The 22590-nt window shown below is 38.7% G+C and overlaps 1 protein-coding gene across 1 annotated transcript in view; it reads right to left on the bottom strand.

The window, feature by feature from the left end:
- Nucleotides 1-22590, bottom strand: part of FIG4 (FIG4 phosphoinositide 5-phosphatase) — a 68919-nt gene that overhangs the window by 29718 nt on the left and 16611 nt on the right. The window contains exons 6-15 of the mRNA XM_081856955.1: nt 21996-22144; nt 21199-21327; nt 19662-19762; nt 18519-18681; nt 15427-15524; nt 7937-8070; nt 6980-7096; nt 4012-4057; nt 2374-2522; nt 1942-2108 (exon numbers count right to left, since the gene is read on the bottom strand). Of these exons, the coding sequence (XP_081713081.1) occupies nt 1942-2108; nt 2374-2522; nt 4012-4057; nt 6980-7096; nt 7937-8070; nt 15427-15524; nt 18519-18681; nt 19662-19762; nt 21199-21327; nt 21996-22144 (1253 nt within the window). The remainder of the gene's footprint in view (nt 1-1941; nt 2109-2373; nt 2523-4011; nt 4058-6979; nt 7097-7936; nt 8071-15426; nt 15525-18518; nt 18682-19661; nt 19763-21198; nt 21328-21995; nt 22145-22590) is intronic.

The raw sequence follows: 22590 nt of genomic DNA, 5'->3' as shown, positions 1-22590 counted from the left end.
GGGTGACCATTTCAGGAGTCACAGTTTGACCCTCTCAAAATGTCTTTTTGGAGAGGGGAGCTTTGCCTTTGTAAGCAGTGGTTGGTACGGCTATTGGCATTGAAAAGTATTAATATATTCAAAAGGAAGAAAAAAAATGTAAATGGTAAGACCCCGACGTGTACTGCAATTGTAAATCTCCATCCCCTTCTCCTCTCCAATCATTTCACTCCACTCCTTTTTGTTTTGGGAACTTGCCTTGAAATGTTCCTCCATGTTCGGGCAAACTTCCAAAATATTATCAATAAAATTAACAGAGAGCATATGATATACAAGGATAACTTGCAGGTTTATCAAAATAAACACAGCTTTAGAATGCAACTGGGGGAAAACGAATACAAGAAAAGCAACAGGGAAGTAACACTGGAGCTACCTTAAGAATCAATGTTGTCTGTTAAATGTGAAAATAACTGCAGTAACTTTTATGAACAAACTAATACAACAAAGCTGGGCCTTTAAAAATAGTAGTTTGTAGTTTTATTAAAAGATGAAGCACTGATGGAAACATTAACTGTTTTCCCTTTAGCCATGCTGAAAGTGTGCACTGCAATTAAGAAAATCCTGTACAGATTCTTTTCTAAATTATTTTTGTACCTACGTGTGCTCTAGCACATTTTTTGTATGCCGTCTGTGGAAAGACATATAACCAGGAGCTAATGAGCCAAAGTAATTGAGTTAGCTTAAACACTTCATTGCCCTCACTCGGCAAAAAATCTAAAGGGCCAGAATTAGTACGACTAGGACTGTAGTGCACCATGATTAACTGGATAGAGTAATCAGATTACTTTCCTATATATCAATTAAAGGGAAGTTGACTGTCCAGTCCTGTTTCTGGATAAATAGCCTGTTTTAGATTCCAAAAACAAGAAATATGGCAACATTAATGCTGAAGTCTGTAGTGGGTCATTACCCTTCCTAGACAGATCAGATATACTGCTTTACAATGGTTCTTCCAATAATCTTGACTACATAAAGTGGAAAGAAATCAGTGGCTTATAATGCCTGACAGAAATGCTGCACTTTAAACTGCTGTTTGTCCTCTGTTGCCTGTTTGAAAAGGGATTAGAAGGACACACTTTTATACCCATACCTATAATAGAAATAACAGCATGTCTGGTTCTAAACATTTTAACCGCAGTATGACATTTGGATGCCCTCTAATCTTGAGTTCTGTTTGGCAATTCCAATTCATTCAAGCAGTGAAGAACGTTACCTGCCTATGTGACCTTATTTCACTTATTTTTATGTTATTTTTGTCTGCTTCTTTACAGAAAAATAAGTTTATTTATGAAGGATTCTGTCTAAACACTTACCATTCTTGCACTCAAATTTCTCAGAATAGATCACTTGGCTGCATACATTTGGGCTTAATGCTCATATTAGCAAGGTAATCTTCTGCATGGTTTCGTGTTCCTTAACAACTGCAGTGGCACTTATGAAGTAAATGGCCCCTGCTAGCATATTACAATGCTACTGTTTGACTGAGTGCTTTACTCCAAGCCATGAACGATTTCCACTAACACACAGGGTGTTTTAGATATTTTACAGCCTATATGGGAGCTGGAAAACAGACCCTTGATGGCTGCTTGAACACTACCATTCTGCTCACTGAGAGAAGGCAGATTTTGTCCAGGGTTACACTGTCATGCCTGACAGCAATTACAGTGTCCAACCCTTAAGGTTTAACTCTGAAGCTGTCCTACTGAATTTAAAGTTGAGCCTGACCCAAATACCTTTCAGGCTGTCAACATGCTATTTTGACCCAGTTTCATTTTCATCATAAAAATTCAATAGCACCATGTAGCCAGTTGTTTTAAAAAAATCTGTGTTTTAAAAAAAAATAATTCTCACTTTATCAAGAACAACAAATGTTGGAAATCTCAGAGAAAGAATTCAAGTTACCTGAAAAAGCATTACTATAGTATCTTGAAAGAGTTTGCATAATATCTTTAGAATGCTGGGTCCAAGGTGCTATTTTTCTGTAGGTTTTTACTCGATGAACAAGTTGAGATCCACCATACTGAAGTGACAATGTATCTCCATGATCTTCATACAATTCTTCAAATAATCTAAAGTAGAGAGAACGACATGGTTAAGAATTCCAACAAGATGAATTTTTACAACAGTATGCCAGTGATTATTTCCATTTTATTTTTACTATCTTTCACCTAGATTTTTTTTTTAAGTGTAAGCATCCATACTTATCTAAAATGATTTGTCAAAACAGAAATTAGAAAAGTATCAATAAAAAAAACGTATATGCTCCTTTTCTATTAACAGTTGTAGGAAAAAACTACTATTTTAATAATAATGATAATTTCTAAAATGTCTTACCTAACGGCATCTGTGTCAAACAGCAGGTTGGGTTTGTCAATCAGGCCTAAGGAATAAAGCTGATAGGCCAAAGCACATTTCCCAACCATAAACTGGGCTGTGTTCGTGCGATCCAGACAGTCAACACAATTTGTTCGAAGAACTCCAGTCTAAAAAAATAAGTGCAGGGACATATAATTAGTTTCAAGTCCATTAGTAAATATCAAATTATTCTTTAGGGCATAACAGTAATTTTTGCCACCAAATCATCTATACTAATAGAACTTAATTAAGGTTGCACATGTGGTTCACTGGTGCAGATTTTCACATTTGCAAACCCATGGAAGTCTTTTAGGTACACTGAAAACTCACTCAAAGTGTACGGAACTGTTTTTGCACATAGTTCAGGTTTTTTAATTATTTTCTTGTTAATTTATAATACATAGAAACCAATGTAAATGCCCCATAAACAGAAGGAGCTTTCATTTAAGGAAGCAGAGTTGCACATCTTCCTACCAGTGCAACTCTCTTTCTCTTTACAAGCATCTGAGTGGGATGCAACTGAACAGATTTTTCATAGAATCATAGAATTGTAGAGATGGAAGGGACCATGAGGATCATCATCCAACCCCCTGCAATGCTAGAATCTTGCCCAACATGAGGCTTGAACCCACGACTCTTAGATGAAGAGTCTCATGCTCTACCAACTGAGCTATCTCGGGTTTCTCAGTTCCACAATTCACGGCAGGTTTCTCATGTTTGGTTTTATGCAAGCATCTTGAACAAATGTATTTTTTTAACCATATCCACAGTATGAGATAAGTGAAACCTTTTTCTGAGTCATATTGCAGTCATATTGCTTTGATAAGATTGATACAGTGATTTCTCTTTCTTACATAATACTACTTTAAATTTGAAGTATTGGATATCATTTAGAAGAAACTGTTTTCAACCCTGATACTAAAAGTGTTTGGGAAAAAACCATATGTTTATAGAGACATCAAGTGTGTGCTTGCACATCTATAGCACATTGAAAAGTTGTGCAGCACTTCTGCTTTGTACAGAAAAATGTGTGCGTTTTAGCTATGAATATGTAGAAGTGTAAACATTAACAGAAAACATTTTGGGAACTGAAATTATGGATATTATGTTGTACAGTGGTACCTCAGGTTAAGAACTTAATTCGTTCCGGAGGTCCATTCTTAACCTGAAACTGTTCTTAACCTGAGACACTACTTTAGCTAATGGGGCCTCCCGCTGCCGCTGCTGCACGATTTCTGTTCATATCCTGAAGCAAAGTTCTTAACCTGAGGTACTATTTCCGGGTTAGCAGAGTCTGTACCCTGAAGCGTCTGTAACATGAAGCATCTGTAACCCAAGGTACCACTGTATATTAAATAAAGATTCTGTTCAATGAAGAAGAAAAGACTACACTGATCACACACATTTCCAAGTCCGTGTAGTTCCAACACTTGGCTTGGAATTAACCAAAAGTCCGATAATACCTCTATGGAGTACCAAACTAGGGATATTTATGGGACAAATGCACCTTAGTACCCACTGGCATCTCAGACTTTTTTATTATGCCAACTACATTAACATCAGGATGCTTTCTAGTGGCCCATGAAAAACAGTTTTAAATCAATTCCATTAAAATACCTGTAAACGGCCAGTGGGAACCACAATTCCTCCCAGCTCATTCCACCTGTAAGACAGAACATTGTGTGTTACAAAGCATTTATTCTATAAGAATTATCATCAATCTGCCCTCAGTCAGTAAAGACATAACCCTGGGAGACAATCCTATAGACATTTACAACTCTGGAGCTTAATCCTTGGGGAGATAATTCTAGGAATCTGAAGCTCTGCTCTAGCAAAGAAACCTGAAGTGGCTACAGTAAACATCAACAGAAATTACCTTGCATTTTTGAAAGGGGGTGAAATGTAATGCATAGTTCTACAAACACTGACAAAGGTCAAAGTGCAGACTTGGAAAATTCAATTTAGAAACAAATAGTGTATGCTTAGCCTTCAGTCAAGCTCAGTATAGGTCAGTTTTGGTTTAAAGTGCAGCTTATAAACTTAAGTGCACAAGTGGGCCTCAGTTCTTTCACAGAAATGCTTAAACAGAAAATGTTATCCTACAACCAGGGCACTTGGTATTATGGCACAGAGGAAAGGGAAAATGCTACTAATCCTGTTTGAACCTTGTATGGGAAGCCAAGGCTGATATTACAGTACTAAAAGGCCCAATTTGGGTAGGAAGTTTTCTTCTTTTGAAGAAAGCAGTTCACTCAAGAGAATTGTTACCAACACTTCACCTGAATGAAGTACTTTCCACATAGTTAATTTCCATTAGCATAGAAATTACTCTGTATACTTTGTAATGGAATAGACATTCAAGTCTCAAGACAAATGGTTCCCCAAGAACAGGTTTCATTACATCCCAACATAAATGAATTGCCTGTAAATATTAAAAAATAGTTTTTAATATTAATGGCTTATACACCATTGAATAATACATAAAAATATATTAACGAGTCGAATCAAGCAATTGTATGTGGTAGATCAATAACTGTGTAAGCAGTCTCAAATTAATTTGTAAATTGTAATGAAAAATCAAGCATTACAAGTACTGTCTTTTTTGTTACACACATTTAAGATTTGTATTTTGCCTCTTATGCTACAGTATCTGCTACATGAAGAATAAATCATCTTAGTGACTACTACTCAGAGCCAATTGAAACAAATAAGAAATGAGCAACAGCAAAACTGTGTTAATGTGTATAGCAACATTAATTTTGATAAAATATACAGAAACCAGTTTTGTATTGGGAAGATGTAGCCTATCAAATCACCCAGGAAATAAACCATGTGAGGCAGAACTTGCTATATGATAAACTAGCGTTTGCATTCTCTATATAATTCCTAGCAGGGATAAAGAGCCTGTGGCCCTCCAGATGTTGCTTGGCAACAACTCCTACCAACCCCGACCACTGACTATGCTGGGTGGGGCTGATGGACACTGGAGTTCAAAAACACTTGGAGGGCCACAAGTTCCCTAGCCATGGTTTACAGTAACTGATCATTAGATTCTATTGATGGTATTGCAATTTGTGAACCAATGGTTTTAATCTTGTGAACTGCCCTGAGATCTTCAGATGAAGAGTAGTATATAAATTGTAACAACAGCAACAAATTGTTTCTGTGTAAATACTTCTTTACTGAAAAAGGAGGAGGAAATTATCTTTCAACAATCAATTGCTGTTTTTCTCTAAAGCAGCTTGAGGAGAGCTCCTTTTCAGGAGCTGGGCTGCAAGATTTAATTCAGATTTCTCTTCTCCTTCCATGTGATGTTTTATTAATAAATGAATAATTAAGGAAGTCCTTTGTTTAGCTAGAAATGACAAATTATCACATGTAACAAAGGTAGGTAGTTTCAAATAGCACACTGACAGTGCCATAGATTTAAAAACAATTGACCAGGGAAATAATAAAAATTATCCCCCTGGAATAATCAGAACTCTTCAACCATGAATCAAAGCTAGTTAGTCACACTTAAGTGCCATTTAATGGAACAAATAAGTTCCAAATAATTTTTCTCATTCTTTTCCATGAGACTTAAGCATGATGAGCTTTCTTTGGACTGGAACTTTAGTATCCTGGTGGACTTCACAAAATTGGCATTAGTGAAACCTAGGTGACTTCAGAGACAATCCACAGCATACAAGAGCACTGTGTTTTAACAAATATTGCTATAAGACTTCAACTAACAGCACTCAGTGCTCAACTGGCTTTTGAGTTTAGAGCGGGCAAGATAGCTGCCAAGATTTAAAAATCACCCAGAGAAACCCAGTGTACATGATAAACTACTGCATGTATTCCCTAATTAGTTCATACTAATTATTCATTAGGAACTTGGGGCAAGGTTCAAAAGCACAGGATACAGCAGCTATGACAAGCATCAGCATCATCATTTAATTTGTATACCGCCTTTCTATCTTACAATACTCAAGGCGGTTTACTAGCTGAAGAAACAAAGAATGTACACCTTATAACAATCTAATGCAATACAAAAATGTGACAATAAAACATAGCTTTAAAATAAGCAATCTACATCAAATAAAGTAACATCCAACAAGCAGGTCAGGATCTGGTCTGTGCATGGCTTGAAAACTATTTGGAAACCATGTGCATGCTGCTTTGAGTTCCATGGAAGAAAGGTGGGTTATAGTTGTAATGAATAAACACAATAATGAGATTTGAACTTTTGGCTTACTATACTAAAAAAGGACCATGAAATTGGTGTTCTTGAATCAGCCAGAAAAGCTTAGCTGACTTCTGCTTACAAATAACCTTCAATTAATGTTCTTAGAACTGTTTATCATCTCCCAGGAAAGCAAGAAAGTATAAAATTAAAGGTATAGGAGATTTGCTGACAACACAAATAATAAAACACTATTGTATGACAAACGAAGAGATTGATTACCCCTTGTTGTTATGAAATATCTGGAGTATACTTTTCTATTTGATCTACATCAGTAATAAATGAATATGGATTTCAAACTACCTTTTAGAAATCTTTTAAAATAATTATACACAAGAGAGCATTCTCCCACATACATACTTCTCATCTGGGTGCAAGACACTGCAGTAGGAAGCAGGACGATTTACAAAGAAGCCAGTTCTCTTCACTACATTCTCTGCAATAACGCTCAGCCTGTCAAGGACGTTACACAGTTTGCTAGATGGAAATAAAAGCAAAAACACTGAAGACATGTTTGTATTTACCCTCGTGGAAGAACAACTAACAAAAAAAAAATCACTTCAATAAACTCCAGCCTCTTCTGCACTCTGCATGCATTGTATCCCTAAGCAATGTTAACCAAAGTTTAAAAAGAAGATAGCAACACACTATCAATAAAAGCATAACCTGTTAACTACTTCCATTTCTCTGTGGCAAAATCATTTTCATAGAAAAGGGATGGGGAACTGGTAACTCTCATCAGCCACAGACACCATGGCAGGAGTTGGTGCAACAACATCTGGAGGGCCAGAGATTTCCCATTCCTGTTACAGCATCTCCAGAAGAAGGGATGACAAACAATCAAACAACTCTGCTAGTTTTACTCATGTAAAACTACTCACAATCCATTTTGGACTATCTGATACAGTTGGAATTTTGAGAAAGTGCTGTGGGCAACAGCTACAAAATGGCTGCCACGGGGAGCAGGGTATAACACAATATAGCTACCACAGGACAAAACACTAAAGGGGGGATAAGCTGAAATACTTGCACAGATTGAACATTTGTAATAGCACAATGTTGAATTCCACTCATGAAGTGTCTAAGCAAAAAGCCTCTGAAATGCAGAGCTGGCTGGCTTGATTTCCAAACAGTACCATTTAACACAAATGACTCACACTTCATTTACATTCCCATGATACACTAAATGAACAATATAAAAATGGAACTTCATCTCCAGGTCCACAAAAGACACACTCTGAAGAGAGTTATGACAAAGTTCCCTCTGTCCCAACTAACATCTGGAGTCATGTGCTGCTCTAGTAATAAAACAAATACCTCTTCGTATATTTGGCCATGTCCCATGGAATATATACAATTGCATGTTCAGGAGGTAGAAACTGATTGAGGTAGGTCACAGCAGCAACGAGCTCTTCACTCAATATCCTTTCATGTTTCCGTTTTTCACGTTCCTTCAAAAGGGAAAAATTAACTTATCATGGTAGTACATACACAGAGTAATGTTAACTCTGAACAAAAAAGAGAACACAAATATTGCAAATGATACAGCAGGGTAGGATTTATTTCTGCCCCCACAAAGTGTAGGCAGCCCTTTCTGGGGATCATCACAGATGTAAGATAATGAAGAGAATCACTGTCTCAAGCCTCCTTAAATTGACAGAAAAATCTGTTCATTTCACTCAATTAAAAAGGCAAGGTCCTGGGAACTTGTGAGCAAATGTAACAATGCAAAAAAGAAGAGTCACTATTGTTTAGCATATGTTATTATTTTTTAGAGTATGCATCTGCCATTCATCATAAGATCCCAAGACATGCTTAAAATACAGTATTAAAAACAGTTGGAACAGATTGCAATCAAAATAAATGGGTGGTCCTAAAATATATGTATCAAGTGTCAAAGGTATAGGTGAATAGGTGTGTATTTAGGATACAATGGAAAGTATGTAATGAAGGTCCCAGGTGTACCTCTGTATTGAGGGCCTAGGTTGAATGGGCTAGGAAGAAATGATCTCCTTAATACTCATTAAGTATTAAGCTACTCTTTTTCTTCAGTGACTTCAAGTGATAATGTTGCCATGAGAAATAGAAGTTCAAGTAGTATAAGAAATGTCAGCTACACTTTGGGAAAATCCTGAGTTCTGACAAATGTATGGGCCTATTAGACATGCAAAGTTATTACAACTTCCCATGTGCTCCTCACTCACTCACAGGGTGGAAACATTATTCCGTGGCAAGAAGAGTGTATGAAAATAGCAATCTCACCTATTTAAACCTCATTATCCTGGGCTTTCCATCTGAAACAAGTGTAATGAGCTGGACTTTCCATATCCTAACCCCAAACCCAAATGACATTTGCAAATATATGGATTTTGAGCAGAGTTTATGGAAAACAAACTGTAAAAATAACACACAACTAATGTCACATCCTGGGCAGTCCTATGCAGGTCGACTCAGAAGCCCCTTGTAAGCCTGTATACCAGCCAAGTCTGCTGTATATAACCACAAACTAAAGGATTATCCTTTCCTCAGCTTAGATCTTCTACCTTGGCTGTGAATCTTGGAAGACCTGCTCCCTGGCTTGAAGGCCTTGTTCCACCAGGCCTGGGAGGACAGGGTGCCTGACTGACTCCAGCTATGAAAGCCGAGCTGCTGAACAGACTCTTGGGCAGGGGTATTGTTTAATCAAGCCTTGGCTTAGCTCAGCACAGCATAGGAACACAAAGGACCTTGAAGACAAAGTGACTGTGAGCTTTTCTCCAGAAGCCTGCCCAATTATTTAGGTCCTGGTAAGCCATAGCTTGGCTTACAGTGCCACGTGAACCAGGCCAATGGAAGTAAGTGTCAGTATCCATAATGACTAATATGTAGGTTTATATTGTCTTTTAGTTCCCTCCTGAAATGATCTAGTATCATAAAAATACAATGTGTCTATGATGGCAATGCTTTCGATGTCTATAATGGCAATGCTTTTGAGAAAAAACAAGCTGATAAAGACTAGAACTGGCATGGAGACTAGCTCCTTTCCACATTCAGAGTCACCAGCCTGAGTCTGTAGAAAGCAAGGGAAAATAATAAATAATTTTGTGAGGTGGATTTTCAAAAGTTAAAGCATAGTCATAATATTTTTTCAGACAGATTTTTTTCAAGTCCTATTAAGTATAGTCCTCTAGATAATTGGGACCAAGGAGAAAGCCTGACTGTCCCTTCCAAACTAAAAGGCTAATGAAGTGTTTTGTAGAGGTGCCAGAAGCAGAACAGCAGTCCTCAGACCTTTTAACCTGGTGCTGAGGGTGGCACATCCTATTAGACAACCATAACGTTTTGGGAAGTAAGCTGTCTTCTCTTACCTTCTGTGTCCCTCAGTGGGTGAGTAAATGACCTCTGTAACCACCCAAGGATGAAACTGCTAGTGCAAACTGATGATAAATTTATTTCAAGGCCAAGCACTATATTGCAAATTTCCATTAAATAATTCCTGGCGACACACAGAAGGGACTTCTTACCTATTGCAATACTCTGTGATTGGGATTGGCTAAGTGGTACAGAGAGTTGTTTGGCCAGAGAACAGGAGACTGAAATAAGTATCTCCAGGAACTGCTCTACATTCAAATGAAAGTATAAAATGTCTGTGGGACAGGAAAAAGTGTATTGTTTTGAGACGGGGGATATTTATAAATTGTTTGAGATTCTTCTTGGCAGGTCTGTGCCCAGTAGCCCTAGTGCAACAGCCTCCACTGCATGCCCAGCTGCTTTCCATTCTCACAGTCATTGTATTCAACCCATGGTTAAAACATTTCTCCATACAAATTTTAGAGAAATAATGTTTTATGAAACAATTCAATAAATTAAACTTATCCATACTTGGACTTATAAAAGAAAGAAAGGAAAGGAAAAAAATATATTTGAATATACAACTATTGTTTAGTAATTCAAACTTGCAGTGCTTCTGATATAAAAATATACTGAAGTACTAACAGTGTGATTTTCAAGAGGCTGGTCTTTATCATAAATCCTCTTCACCAGTCCAAGACTAGATAATATCTATAATTAGTAACACTTTTGAATAGGTTTTTTAATTTCTTTTTTTGTCCTTACTTCACCATTGTTGCACATTTCATGAAATGCCAGTTTCAATTGTATAAATCCAGTGACTAAAACGTAAACACATCCCCCCAATTCAAAATGGCCTTTAAGAAGCCAAGCACGAGGCCGTTGTAAACAACATTAGACATAACAGGGAACAAAATCATTGTGGCTCTTGTATTTTTAGATTGAGTTTAGAACTATACTGTGTATCCAGGCTCACATGACTCTGCCATGTGAATCATTCACAGGGCTTCTGTAGTGTGGCTGCAAATGTGTCTCCCTGTGGGTGCTTGATGCTAGGATGTTAACATTAATGCTCTTTTACCACTTGTGTGTAGGGGGGAGGGGAAATAGTATCCTGTTCATGTGAGGAAGCATTGAATTAACTGCTAATCAACCAGAGAGGCTTTCTAATTCAAGTATTTGGAAGTTCTCTTCAGATCAATGAGGGTTTTTTAAAAAAATGCATTTGTTTGTTTAATGCGATGTGGAAAGGAAAAATAATTAGGGATATACTTTTCAGCATTTTCATGTAATCATGACTTCCACTGTAGACATTTTAACAAGTATCGTATTCAAAAATGTAGAGCAAGCTTTTAATTATGCACCTAAAACATATGTTACAAAATGCTGTCAGTGTAAACCTTTCTTCTTTTTTTGTACCTTTAAAAAAACATTCCTAGTATTATTTGCAGAATGTTTTCAAAGGTGATATATTTGTGTCATCATCCCAAGTTGTTTGCAAATGGTGTCCTTTTTCTGACAGAAGGCTGTTTGATCTAGCAGCATCTTCTGTCAGTGGCACAGGGATCAAGGTGATTTTTGAAAAAAAATGTCCCTCTCATCCTGACAACAAATGCATGCATAGGGCAATCAACTTTCTGCCCCTAATAAGCCCATGCAAGACACTAAGGCACACAAAGCCTATATAGTCAACTCAATTTGCACTTAATGGGCAAAGGCTGGTCTATGTTTACCTTTTGGGATACTCTTCTTCTCCATTTATTATTGTTATTGTTTTGACCATCATGGTCATATTAGCCCAAGGGAGTAAATAACAATAATATACACTGATACAATAGTGAAGGGCAGCATCTGGCTTAATCAAGCCATGGCATTATTCAGCAGGCCTTTCGCTCAAAGCTTTTCAATAGGGCTGCACCATTCAGTCCGTTATAAATAGCACACACTATTTATCACATCTTTTCTATGACTAGTAGGTCATAATACAAGAACTGCAGAGGCAAAAACTAATGTATGAAAGTTCAGGTACTGGAATAATTATAATAATTTAAATGATGTACAATTTAAAATATGCCTAACAAAATATGAGTCAAGTCACCCTTTTCCAAGGATAGACTTGAAACATAGAAAATTTTACTGCTCTTGTTCTTTGTATACAACAGACATAAAGATTTGCCACAATTCTGGATGTACTAGGTAGGGCTAGATGTCTGGATAGCTTTTTTAAAAAATATAGCAAATGCTTAACATATTTAACATACTAAGGCAGAATAACAAGCACCAGAAGGAAAGTATAAATGAGACAAGGGAATTGTCTAAACAGAAAAGTGGATTTTTCTTCCTTAGGTGTCATTTGCTTTCAAGAATATAAAGTACCAAAAAAAGTGTCTGCTTTCCAAAAGACTTAATGCTGAGTTAGCACAGTATTAATATTTTGATGATAGCTTGAAAACTTCTTCCATCTGTTGCTTCCCTATTTTCTAGCTGTTTTCATCATTATAATGTATCTTTTGGTCACATCTGCTACTTTCCCCCATCTCTTCCAGTTTCTAAAGAGCTATGACAAGAAACACCTGGCTTGGGTCCACATTCTCCTCTACAAGCTGGGCACAGCAATTTAAAGAGAACACATATGAATCATCAGCTCTTGTCCCTACAGCCTTTTGCTTCCACCCTAATGCTCTGAGCATGCCATGTGCGTGTAATCTGCCTGTGACTGCACTGCCTAGAAAATATGTCTATCTAGGCAGCCAATCAATGATGCACTAAGTAACGATGCACAGATGCTATGCACTCAGTGATTCTACTGACCATCCCATGAGGGATTTTGGAGTGTGGCAGAAACATTGCTGCCAGTGGCTGACACTGATCAGAGAGTCGCCTTACATCTTTTCCAGTTTTATCCTCTCAAGATGAAAAGTTCCTGCCGATAACCAGCTTAGTCACTCTTTATGGCACCCCTCCTTCTTCAGATGCAGGGAAGGAAAGTTAGAATAACTGGTTTGGAATTTTTCAACTGCTTCTTGAAATGCTACAGAGTTTCAAACTTCTGTAAAGGTATCCTGAAATATTTTTACCCAGAATGTTACAGAAGTTCTTAAGATTTAGCTCCTTCTAGAGCACCACAGTCTTGGCAACTAGAGAAACATTTTAATAGTTGCCCTTTTTCCTACATCAGTCTTTTACAACTTACTATGTTTAAACTTAAGCACTAAAAATTTGGTTGTTAAAAATTGCTTACCTCTATACACAATAAATTTCCTTTTGGCTGTGCCCTGTTCTGTTTAGAAGCCTCATGTAGGGCCTCACATGTATCTGTTTAACTTAGCTTTACAATATATTGAAATAATGGTACTAATATTATTTTTCTCCCAGGAGGATCCACAAATAGAAGCTGACAGAGATGGAGAAAGAGGGATGTTGAAAGACTCTTATGGGACTTGCATATCCTGTTAGGCAAATGCATTTTGGAGTGTTGAATTGGCTGTTGACAGCTGTTCTGAAAGAGCCCTGGAACAATGCAAGTGAAAACAAATTAACTATTTTGGTAGCCTGCTTTATTTTATTCCCAAGACACAGCTCCTTCACTCCAATTTATGTTCTACACAGATCAAAAGAATATTTTGTAAATTAAGACATCTGAAAGCAGTCCTGTTTAGGGAAGTTTTAAATATTTGATGTTTTATCGTGTTTTTAATATTCTGTTGGGAGCCGCCCAGAGTGGCTGGGGAAACCCAGTCAGATGGATGGGGTAAAATTATTATTGTTGTTGTTGTTGCTGTTGTTGTTGTTGTTGTTGGAAAGAAAATGCAAAATGTATTATATGCTTTAGATTACTGTTGGGAAGATATTTCTACCCCTAATGAAGTAGTTTTAGACAGATTTTGCCTAAAAGAGCTGTCAGAGTTGAGCTGGTTTGAAAATGAGCCCTCACTTTCCAAAATGACTTTTGCATTATTTTTACTTTATTTATTTGGATACCACAATTATGCTAGCCACTGAGTTCTAGTAGAAGTGCTTACAACCACAAATATAAAAAACTGGCACACAATGCCTAAAAATGCTACACACATCACGAATGGGGGTGGATTAGGACTCCAATTTTACTTTTAAGACTTGGATTGGTCTTCAAGGAAGAGTGCAGTGAATCATGCAAGCTTCCTCAGAGTACAATTCCCCCTCACATCAGCACTCACTAAGTTATGTCTATGCATCATTTGCTGAAGGCTGTCAAACACTGCAGATGGTCTGTAGATGGTGTACATATGGCACCTGCAGACATTTAGATTTTTGGAAGAGGAGAGGAGGCTGGTTTCACAAGGATGGGGGATCTGTACCATCTGTTTGCAAACAGGATAAAGATATCCAGGAACTGTGCTACATAAATGCTAGGACACAGGTGGCACAGGTGGTCTAAACCACTGAGCCTCTTGGGCTTGCCAATCAGAGGGTCGGCGGTTCAAATCCGCACAACGGGGTGAGCTCCCATTGCTCTGTCCCAGCTTCTGCCAACCTAGCAGTTTGAAAGCATACCAGTGCAAGTAAATAAATTGGTACCACTGCAGAGGGAAAGTAAATGGTGTTTCCGTGCACTCTGGCACTTGTCACAGTCCTCTGTGCGCCAGTAGTGGTTTAGTCATGCTGGCCACATGACCTGGAAAGCTGTCTGTGGACAAACACCAGCTCTCTTGGCCTCAAGCGAGAAAAGTGTTGCACCCCATAGTTGCCTTTGACTGGACTTAACCGTCCAGGGGTCCTTTACTTTTTTACCTTACATAAATGCTCCAAACACTTTTCATACCAAAGGGCATAGCTGAAACCTACAAAAGGGCACAAAAGTCTCTATTTCGTGTGACAGTTCAACAGATTCTCCCACTGCATTTTAAGCACTTCAGCGGGAAGAACTGGCTCACTGGTAAGTTATAAGGAAAAGGCACTTGCTGACACCTCAAAAGTGGCCTAAAGCCTACTTGCCCCCTATAAATAGGCTTCAGAAGCTTGAAGGATCCTTTGTAGCTGCTTTTCATGGGGACTAGGAGAAGGGATAGGGAGAGAACCAGCCTTCTTTCTAAACCAACAGAAGGCAGTGGAATCTTCAGTAAATGTAGCTTGGATCCAGATGCCTTTCCTCGAGAATGTTCAAGAAATTAGAATACATAAAGCAATGTTCTTAACAGTATAATAATAAAAGCAGTAAAATATAATTATCTACAAATTAAAATCAAAGGTGGAAGCTGCATTGTTCCCAGATATATTTTTCATGAAGTCTGTTAACTTCAAAAGCTTGCCTATCACTGTACACACGAACTTATCATTAAACCTACTTTGCATCTTAAGTGCTAAACACTGCTCTTCTAAGAGCCAACATCTTGATTTCAATAGTCTCTCTCTGAGAAATGAACACAAGGAAATGAATATATGAAAAGTTCATTAGCTTAATGAATAAATGAATAAATGAAGATAAAACCGTGCCTTACCTTTACAAGATTCAAAATTATGATAGGGGAGCCAAACCTCTGGAGCATCTGATCAAAATGAAGAGCAGCTGCACGTGCATAGGGGTCAGCCTGATCCACTAGAAAAAGGAACTACTATTATTAGGTGGATTGCGATTAAAGTATTTTGTTATTAGGAATTGCACCACTAAATGTGCCAAGTTTTAGCAGTCTCAAAAATATTCAGGCTGGCATAGGAGTGGGAGCGTTTGACTACAGTGTCAAGCACACACTATGAAGTTTGAGCAAGCTTAATAAACTTGTAAATAAATTACAACGTAGAGAGAAAGAAACATTTTTTGGTTTATTTCAGACTGATGAAATTCTTTGCCTTCTAGAATAAATAAATATATATTTATTCCTGACCTGTGACTGTTAAGGGACAGCCAAAAAAGAAAAAAAAAAAGAATCTGGAACTCCCATTTAAAATGATAAAATAGAAATGAAAACTAGCAAGGCTTATGGAAGCACAAGGTAAGGAAATGTTGGGCAAATAATTCCAAAGGGAGGTGTCAGGGAACTGCCATCGGAGAGTCAGGTGGTGGAAGGGCTCAAGGAGGCTAGGAGACCTTCGGTAGAAGGGACAGAGAACGATGAATACGCCCAAGATAAGCTCAGAGGGCTCAGGAGAGCCGGGGAGAACACCGGGGGGTTTGAAGAAAGGAACGGGGCGTTGTACTACAAGGGGGGCCTCGTACATACCAGAAGGGGAATTGAGGGGTAGAGTACTCAAACAACTGCACGACAGCCCCACCGCGGGGCACTTTGGGCAACACAAAACAATGTGGTTAGTTACCAGGCAATTCTGGTGGCCCAAGGTGAGGGAAGATGTACGAGAGTGTGTAAGGGGGTGCGACCGCTGCCAGCGAGCAAAGGGGGAGAGGGCGGCACCGGCAGGGTTGCTGGAACCATAACCCACACTCGAACGGCCATGGGAGGCAGTTTCCATAGATTTCATGACGGATTTACCAAGATCCAAGGGGAAAACTGCGGTAATGGTAGTGGTAGTGGTAGACATGTGCCACTTTATAGCTTGCTCACATGCGGTAACGGCGGAAGAAACCGCCAGGTTGTTTGTAAAACACATTTTTAGGTTGCATGACGCCCCCTTGAGGGTGGTCTCAGACAGAGAGAAACAATTTACGTCCAGGTTCTGGAGGAAGCTCATGAGCTTACTGCACGTGGAGGTCAATTTCTCAACCGCCAGACACCCAGAAACTAATGGGCAGGCGGAAAGGGCAAACAGTATTCTGCAACAAAATCTGAGGTGTTATGTAAATGAGAATGATTGGGTAGAGAAATTAGCCCTGGCCGAATTCGCCTACAATAATGTGGAAAATGTGTCCACGGGCATGAGTCCATTTATGGCTAATTATGGGTGTCACCCCAGGGCCTTTCCAGGGGAAGGAGGGGAAAGATGGAGCGTACCGGCAGCGGAACATTTTGTGGAAGAAATGGAAGCAATACATCAACAGCTCAAAATGAATTTGGATAGGGCCAAGGAAGAATACAAGAAGCAGGCAGATAGGAACAGAAGGGAAGGAGAGACCATAAGGGTGGGGGACCGGGTGTGGTTGTCAACACAAGGGTTACCGTTCAAGGGGGGTTGCAAAAAATTGTGGCCAAAACGACTGGGACCCTTCGAGGTTATACAGCAGGTCAATACGGTGGCCTTTAAACTCAGGCTGCCAGACAACATGAAACTGCATCCAGTATTCCATAGGTCATTACTATCACCATACCGGGAGGGGCGGGAATTTTGGGGACGTGAAGGTGAGGTTCCCGCGGCACCGCAAGTAGAAGAGAGGGAGCGCAGCAGTCATGTAGCAGAAATACTCGACTCTCGGTGGAAGGGGAAACAGGTGGAGTACTTAGTGGCATGGGAAGGGGAACCGGAGTCCGAAAATACCTGGTTACCGGCAGAAACGGTCAAGGATGAGGTCTTAGTAGGAACGTTTCATCGCCGGTTCCCAAGGAAGCCCCAGCCCTTGGCTAGGTTCTGGGAGGAACACTTCGGCACCACTGATGAGGAAGAGGAGTTCGCGGGGTTCCCAGAAACAGGACAGGAAGAGGAAGAAGAATCAGATGGGGAAGAGTATGGGGGAAGAAGGGACAGTAGTAGGTGGAGAGCGGTTTTCGAGTCATCCGAAGATGAGGAGGATTCTTTCCGGGGGTTCCCAGCCTCACCACCCAGAGAAGAGGGGGAAATGGGGGGTGAGGGGGGTCCTGGAGGGGAGGTGGATGTCAGGGAACTGCCATCGGAGAGTCAGGTGGTGGAAGGGCTCAGGGAGGCTAGGAGACCTTCGGATGCTGAGGAAGGAACCAGTAGGGGGAGAGGGAGAGTTCCTGCAGAAACTCAGTCGGAAGAATTGCTCCAAGATGCTTCCAGTGAGAACAGCGGGGAGGGCTCAGGACCTCCGCTGGGGACGCCTACTCCGCGCAGGAAACTGTCACGCAGAGAATCCAGAAGGAGAGTTTCCATCAAGGAACTCTTAGGTTGGCGTAAATTCCGGAAGCGCCCACTGACGGATTCTGCCAGCGATTGAGGTAGCCATGCACCCATGGCTCCGCGGACTGGGAGAGTTTAGGAACTGATGGCAAAGCTTTGAGGGCTTAAACGCTTACGCACGAGCAGCCCCCTTTTCCCATTACAGGAGGGTACAATTGTGGTTCTACAATCCTTGTAATTTTATTGCCAGGCTGCAAACTGGGGGCAGCTGTGTGTAGGGGGAAGTGGGCAAAACCCTATGCAAAACCGCCTTCAGTTGAAAAATCAGACCTAGTTTAGGGACTGAATAGTGGAGCCCAAACAGGTCCAAGGAATAGATCTTGGAATAGATGTCTGATCAAGCTGGACATTAAAAGAGATACCTAGTTGACACCCTATGTCCCATTACTTTCTTTTCACCTATAATTGCTATGCGTGTGCGCATAAAAAAAAAATTCCTTGTCTTGTCTGCGACTTGGAAGGACAACATTTATATCCCCTGCATCCAATGGAATGGATTAATGAGAGCTAGTGATTTGACAGTAGGCATCTGTACAAGTTCTAAGATAACATATTGTATACACACATGTAATTGGTGGCTTAGGCATCATTGTTGAAATATCCTGAGACCAATAGAGAGGGACAGAACCCCGCACTTGGACATAAGATGAATAGCTTCCAGCAGAAAATGACATCACTGAAGCATCATAGAGTATTTGTTCAGTTTCTACTTCGTTAGCTACATCTCCCTGTACCAAAAAAAAGCCAGGACATCACATTTTCAGCCGCATTCTCATAAGTGACATTTATACCACCCATTCATCAGAGTTATCATAGTTAAAGCAGTGCTGAACAAATGTTCTTAATCCAACTTTAAGGGTTTTTAACTCCAGACCTAAACAAATTTGTTTGGAAGAACACCTTATTAATTTTAGTTTTGCTTTCTTCTACAAAAACATTTTCAGGTTGAACAGCCTAAATCCATAGCTGCGTCAAACCAGAGACCCATGAGTGTACTAGAACTGCCTGGTATAAGCCTAAGGAATTTAATTACTGAAATATGCTTTATCTTGTCCCAGATGTTTTGTTCCCTTACCTATATAGGTAAGCAGCGTCTCTAGGCAACAAAAAGAACTAAGGACAGACAATTCTGAATAATCCCCTAGACCTTGATGTTCAAATGGAATCCAATCATCATCTGAAACATCCACTTGAGAATAAGGATCCTGGGTATCGCTGGCTTGTAAGTCTATTTCAGGAATGGGAAACAATTTTCATCTGAAGGCCATGTTCCCTTAGGGCTACTTGCCAATGGTAGTTGCACCGATAGGCATAAGTAAGCATGTTCCTATGTGAACATGCACAGTGTGATTAGAAAATTGTAGCGTACCTGTAATTGCACAACAAAGCCTAGAAATATATAGTATATGGTAAATTGATATATGGTAAATTAATTCACTGAATTCAAGGACACTCACTAATGCCCAGGGGTTTCCAGTATTTTACATTAAAAAAATTAAGCACATTAAATACACCACATGAATTTTTAACTATAAATGTCATCCTCAAAAAAGATTTACAAGTTTTAGATTTGCTTGTATCATTGCCCAAATGAGGCAAAATACACGTGCTACAAAGCCAAAGGATTTAAGGTCTTATTCTCTATATATCAATAACACGTCTTCATGAAACTCTCACAGTAAAAAAAACAGATAATGATCTATTTTACCTCACAGTTCGCTCCTCTCTTCAGAAACCGTGTTCCAGCAAATTTACTTGATCTTCTAGCTATCAGGGTGACGTACACTGGACGACCATAAATGAGCAGCTCTTGGAAGCCAAGTTAAGGGTTACAGATCTTTATATTATTTCTCTAGCTTATTTCTCTTGAATTTTCCCTTAGTCCTGGCATATACATGAATACACCTACTCTCAGTGCCTTTTTGTAACTTGTTTTGAAGCAGATGAAGAGTTCTATTTTTTTAGATATAGTCAATTTCTATTCTATTTTTTAAAAAATATAGTCATCTGCAGGGCTTCCATTTCAAACAACAAAATTGATAACAAAAGCAAAAGAAATGGTTTTTAACTATTTAGGATTACTTTATCTGGACAAAGAGTTATTTCAAGCAGATATGAGAACTCTCAAACATTCAGTAGCCCTGAGACTGTGGGACTAGAATATGTTTACCACTTTGCCACAGACTTGTAATCCCATGCATCTTCTCAAACAAGAAATGTGGGTTTTTGCAATAAAATTGAAAGATAAAAAAGCAAATCCCCTTTCAATGCTCTTTCATAAATGTCCTTAATGAATGTACAGGGTAACCATGGCTACTTCACAAAGACTATTTATGCTAAGGCTAGATGACCTTCTAAAAGCAATGCTGAATGAAAGCATATTACTTCCAGAATGTTTTATATATATTGAACTAAAAAAGAATCTAAGAACCAAATACTAAACATATAGTTATGCAACAATTCAATTTCAGATATTACGTTGAGCATCAGGCTTCAGTATTACAAATAATAGTCCTTGATAATCGTGTGGGTTTAGGGGAGAGCTTTGGAAGATACATGCCCTATGCTCACATGCAACGTGATTTATGTTTAGAAATATCTGCAGTTTTCAATCTTAAACATATGGAGCTACAAGTAAAGGCTACTACAAATGGAAATAATATTTTACACAGGATATTTTTAGTTGCAATTCAAAAATAAAAATAAAGTGTCATTTGCTTCAGTGTATATTCTATTTGATTCTTCTGTTGCACATTTTGGAGCTGTTTTCAACTAATGTATTTTTATGGTAATTCTACTCTTTTGTGTTTCCAACTATCTGCCCCTAAATTAGTCTGTTCAATTATCCTATTGAGACCTGACTTCACAGTGGAGCTAGTTAAAGACATGGTCACTGTGATAGGTAAATTAAGCTATTATCAAGCCCTTATTTCTTCACTGGCAATACTAGCCCATGCACGATTTCTCGTAACATGCATGCTTGAAATAAGAATTTTCCTTCATTGTGTTTCATTACCTATGCAGCAGATGAAAACTGAAAACTCATGTCCCCTTTTATAGCAATTAGATCCAAGAAAGATCCTTTAAAAAAGAACTAGGCAATTAATTTGTGAATGGGTTTAATCAGCATGTCCGAAGACACTGAACAACAACTATATTGTATGTTACCATAATTCATTTCTCTTTCTACAATTTCAATTTGCTGTTACTATAGTAAACATAAATCACCAACAGTAGGAGGATACTTGACTGTCCACAAAATCCATGAATAATATACAACAACCAGTCTCGATGAACCGTGGTTTTGACTATGTCAAGCAGTTTACCATTCCACACATATTTCCTATAAGGTTCACTGCAAATTCCAAACACACCTGAAAAATAATTGAAACCAAAACAGTGGATTTTAACCAAACTGATTGTTCCCAACTCAAATCAATTATATTGAGGCAGACCCAAATTCTCCACATTTTTCCTCCAGTAACTTATCCCTCTCTTTTCCTATAACTGAAATTTTAAAAACAAATTTAATCTTCATTGCTGATCCAAAAATAAAATAATGAAAGGCTTTGGCTTAAGTTCACGAGTGCTCCCAAACACTACAATTCTAACAAGATAAAACAGCACTACCCTATTTTCCCATCAGCATTTGGCACTGTTGAACAAAACAGCAGTAGCTATTAACACTATTTAAATGCTACGGAAGACAGATTAATGCTTCATGCATAAATTTGTATCTGTCAAACCTTCAAATTAGCTGAATAATCAATTATCCAAAAAAAATATTTCAGCATGTCCAATTATTCTCCTGAGTTACCATTTAACTTACCAAAATAAGCAATTAATCTTTTATAGACATTGTCTTGGTCAAAAACATAAAAAACCAACTCTACTAGCTGTAATTGGCCCTTTATGTAATCTTTCATTAATTTGGAGCTGTTACAACACTACAACAATCAATAACAAAGAGCTAGATGTTTCTGCTGTTGAAATAATTCCAAATATATGCCTGATGGCTTATTTCTATTTAAGTCACACTCACCACTTCCACCCTGAGTTGCAAGTCCCTCATCTTCAAAAATATCAAAACTCTCCTGCCTCGTTCGAGTTGTTTCTGCCTTTAGTGTGTCAAGAGGCAGCCTCAGAACAGTAAGGTTATACTGAAGAGAGTGGGACAGATCATAGCTGTAGCTGGAATCAGGATGAAAAAGAAATACAATGGTAGAGGCACTTTTGACATAATTCAGGATACAGGTCCACAGTTGCTCAAATGCAAAACAGGCTACCTTCAGGTGCTATGGCTTCTACATATGCCTTGGGCGGGCTTAATCCAATATGGTACAGAAGGGTCATTGGGGTGTAGTGGGCAGAACATGAGCTCTTCCTCAGTCAAGACACAACTTGAGTGACCATGTCTAGTCCCTCATCATCAGAGCCTAAGAGGGCTGCTGTGATTATAAAAGGGAATAACTCTATTGTGCACCTTGAGATCCTTTGGAGGTAGGGCAAAATACAAACATTTACTTATTTAATATTTCAGCTATTTATATACTGCTTTATCACATGATTTTCTGAGCAGTATGCATAAAGATTACAAAAAAGCATGCAGTGGATAAGACCCATTAAAATTAATCATA

This window comes from Podarcis erhardii (genome assembly GCF_964252035.2).
Source record: "Podarcis erhardii genome assembly, chromosome: 3".
Classification (NCBI taxonomy): domain Eukaryota; kingdom Metazoa; phylum Chordata; class Lepidosauria; order Squamata; family Lacertidae; genus Podarcis; species Podarcis erhardii.
This window is presented reverse-complemented; position numbering and strand designations above follow the sequence as displayed.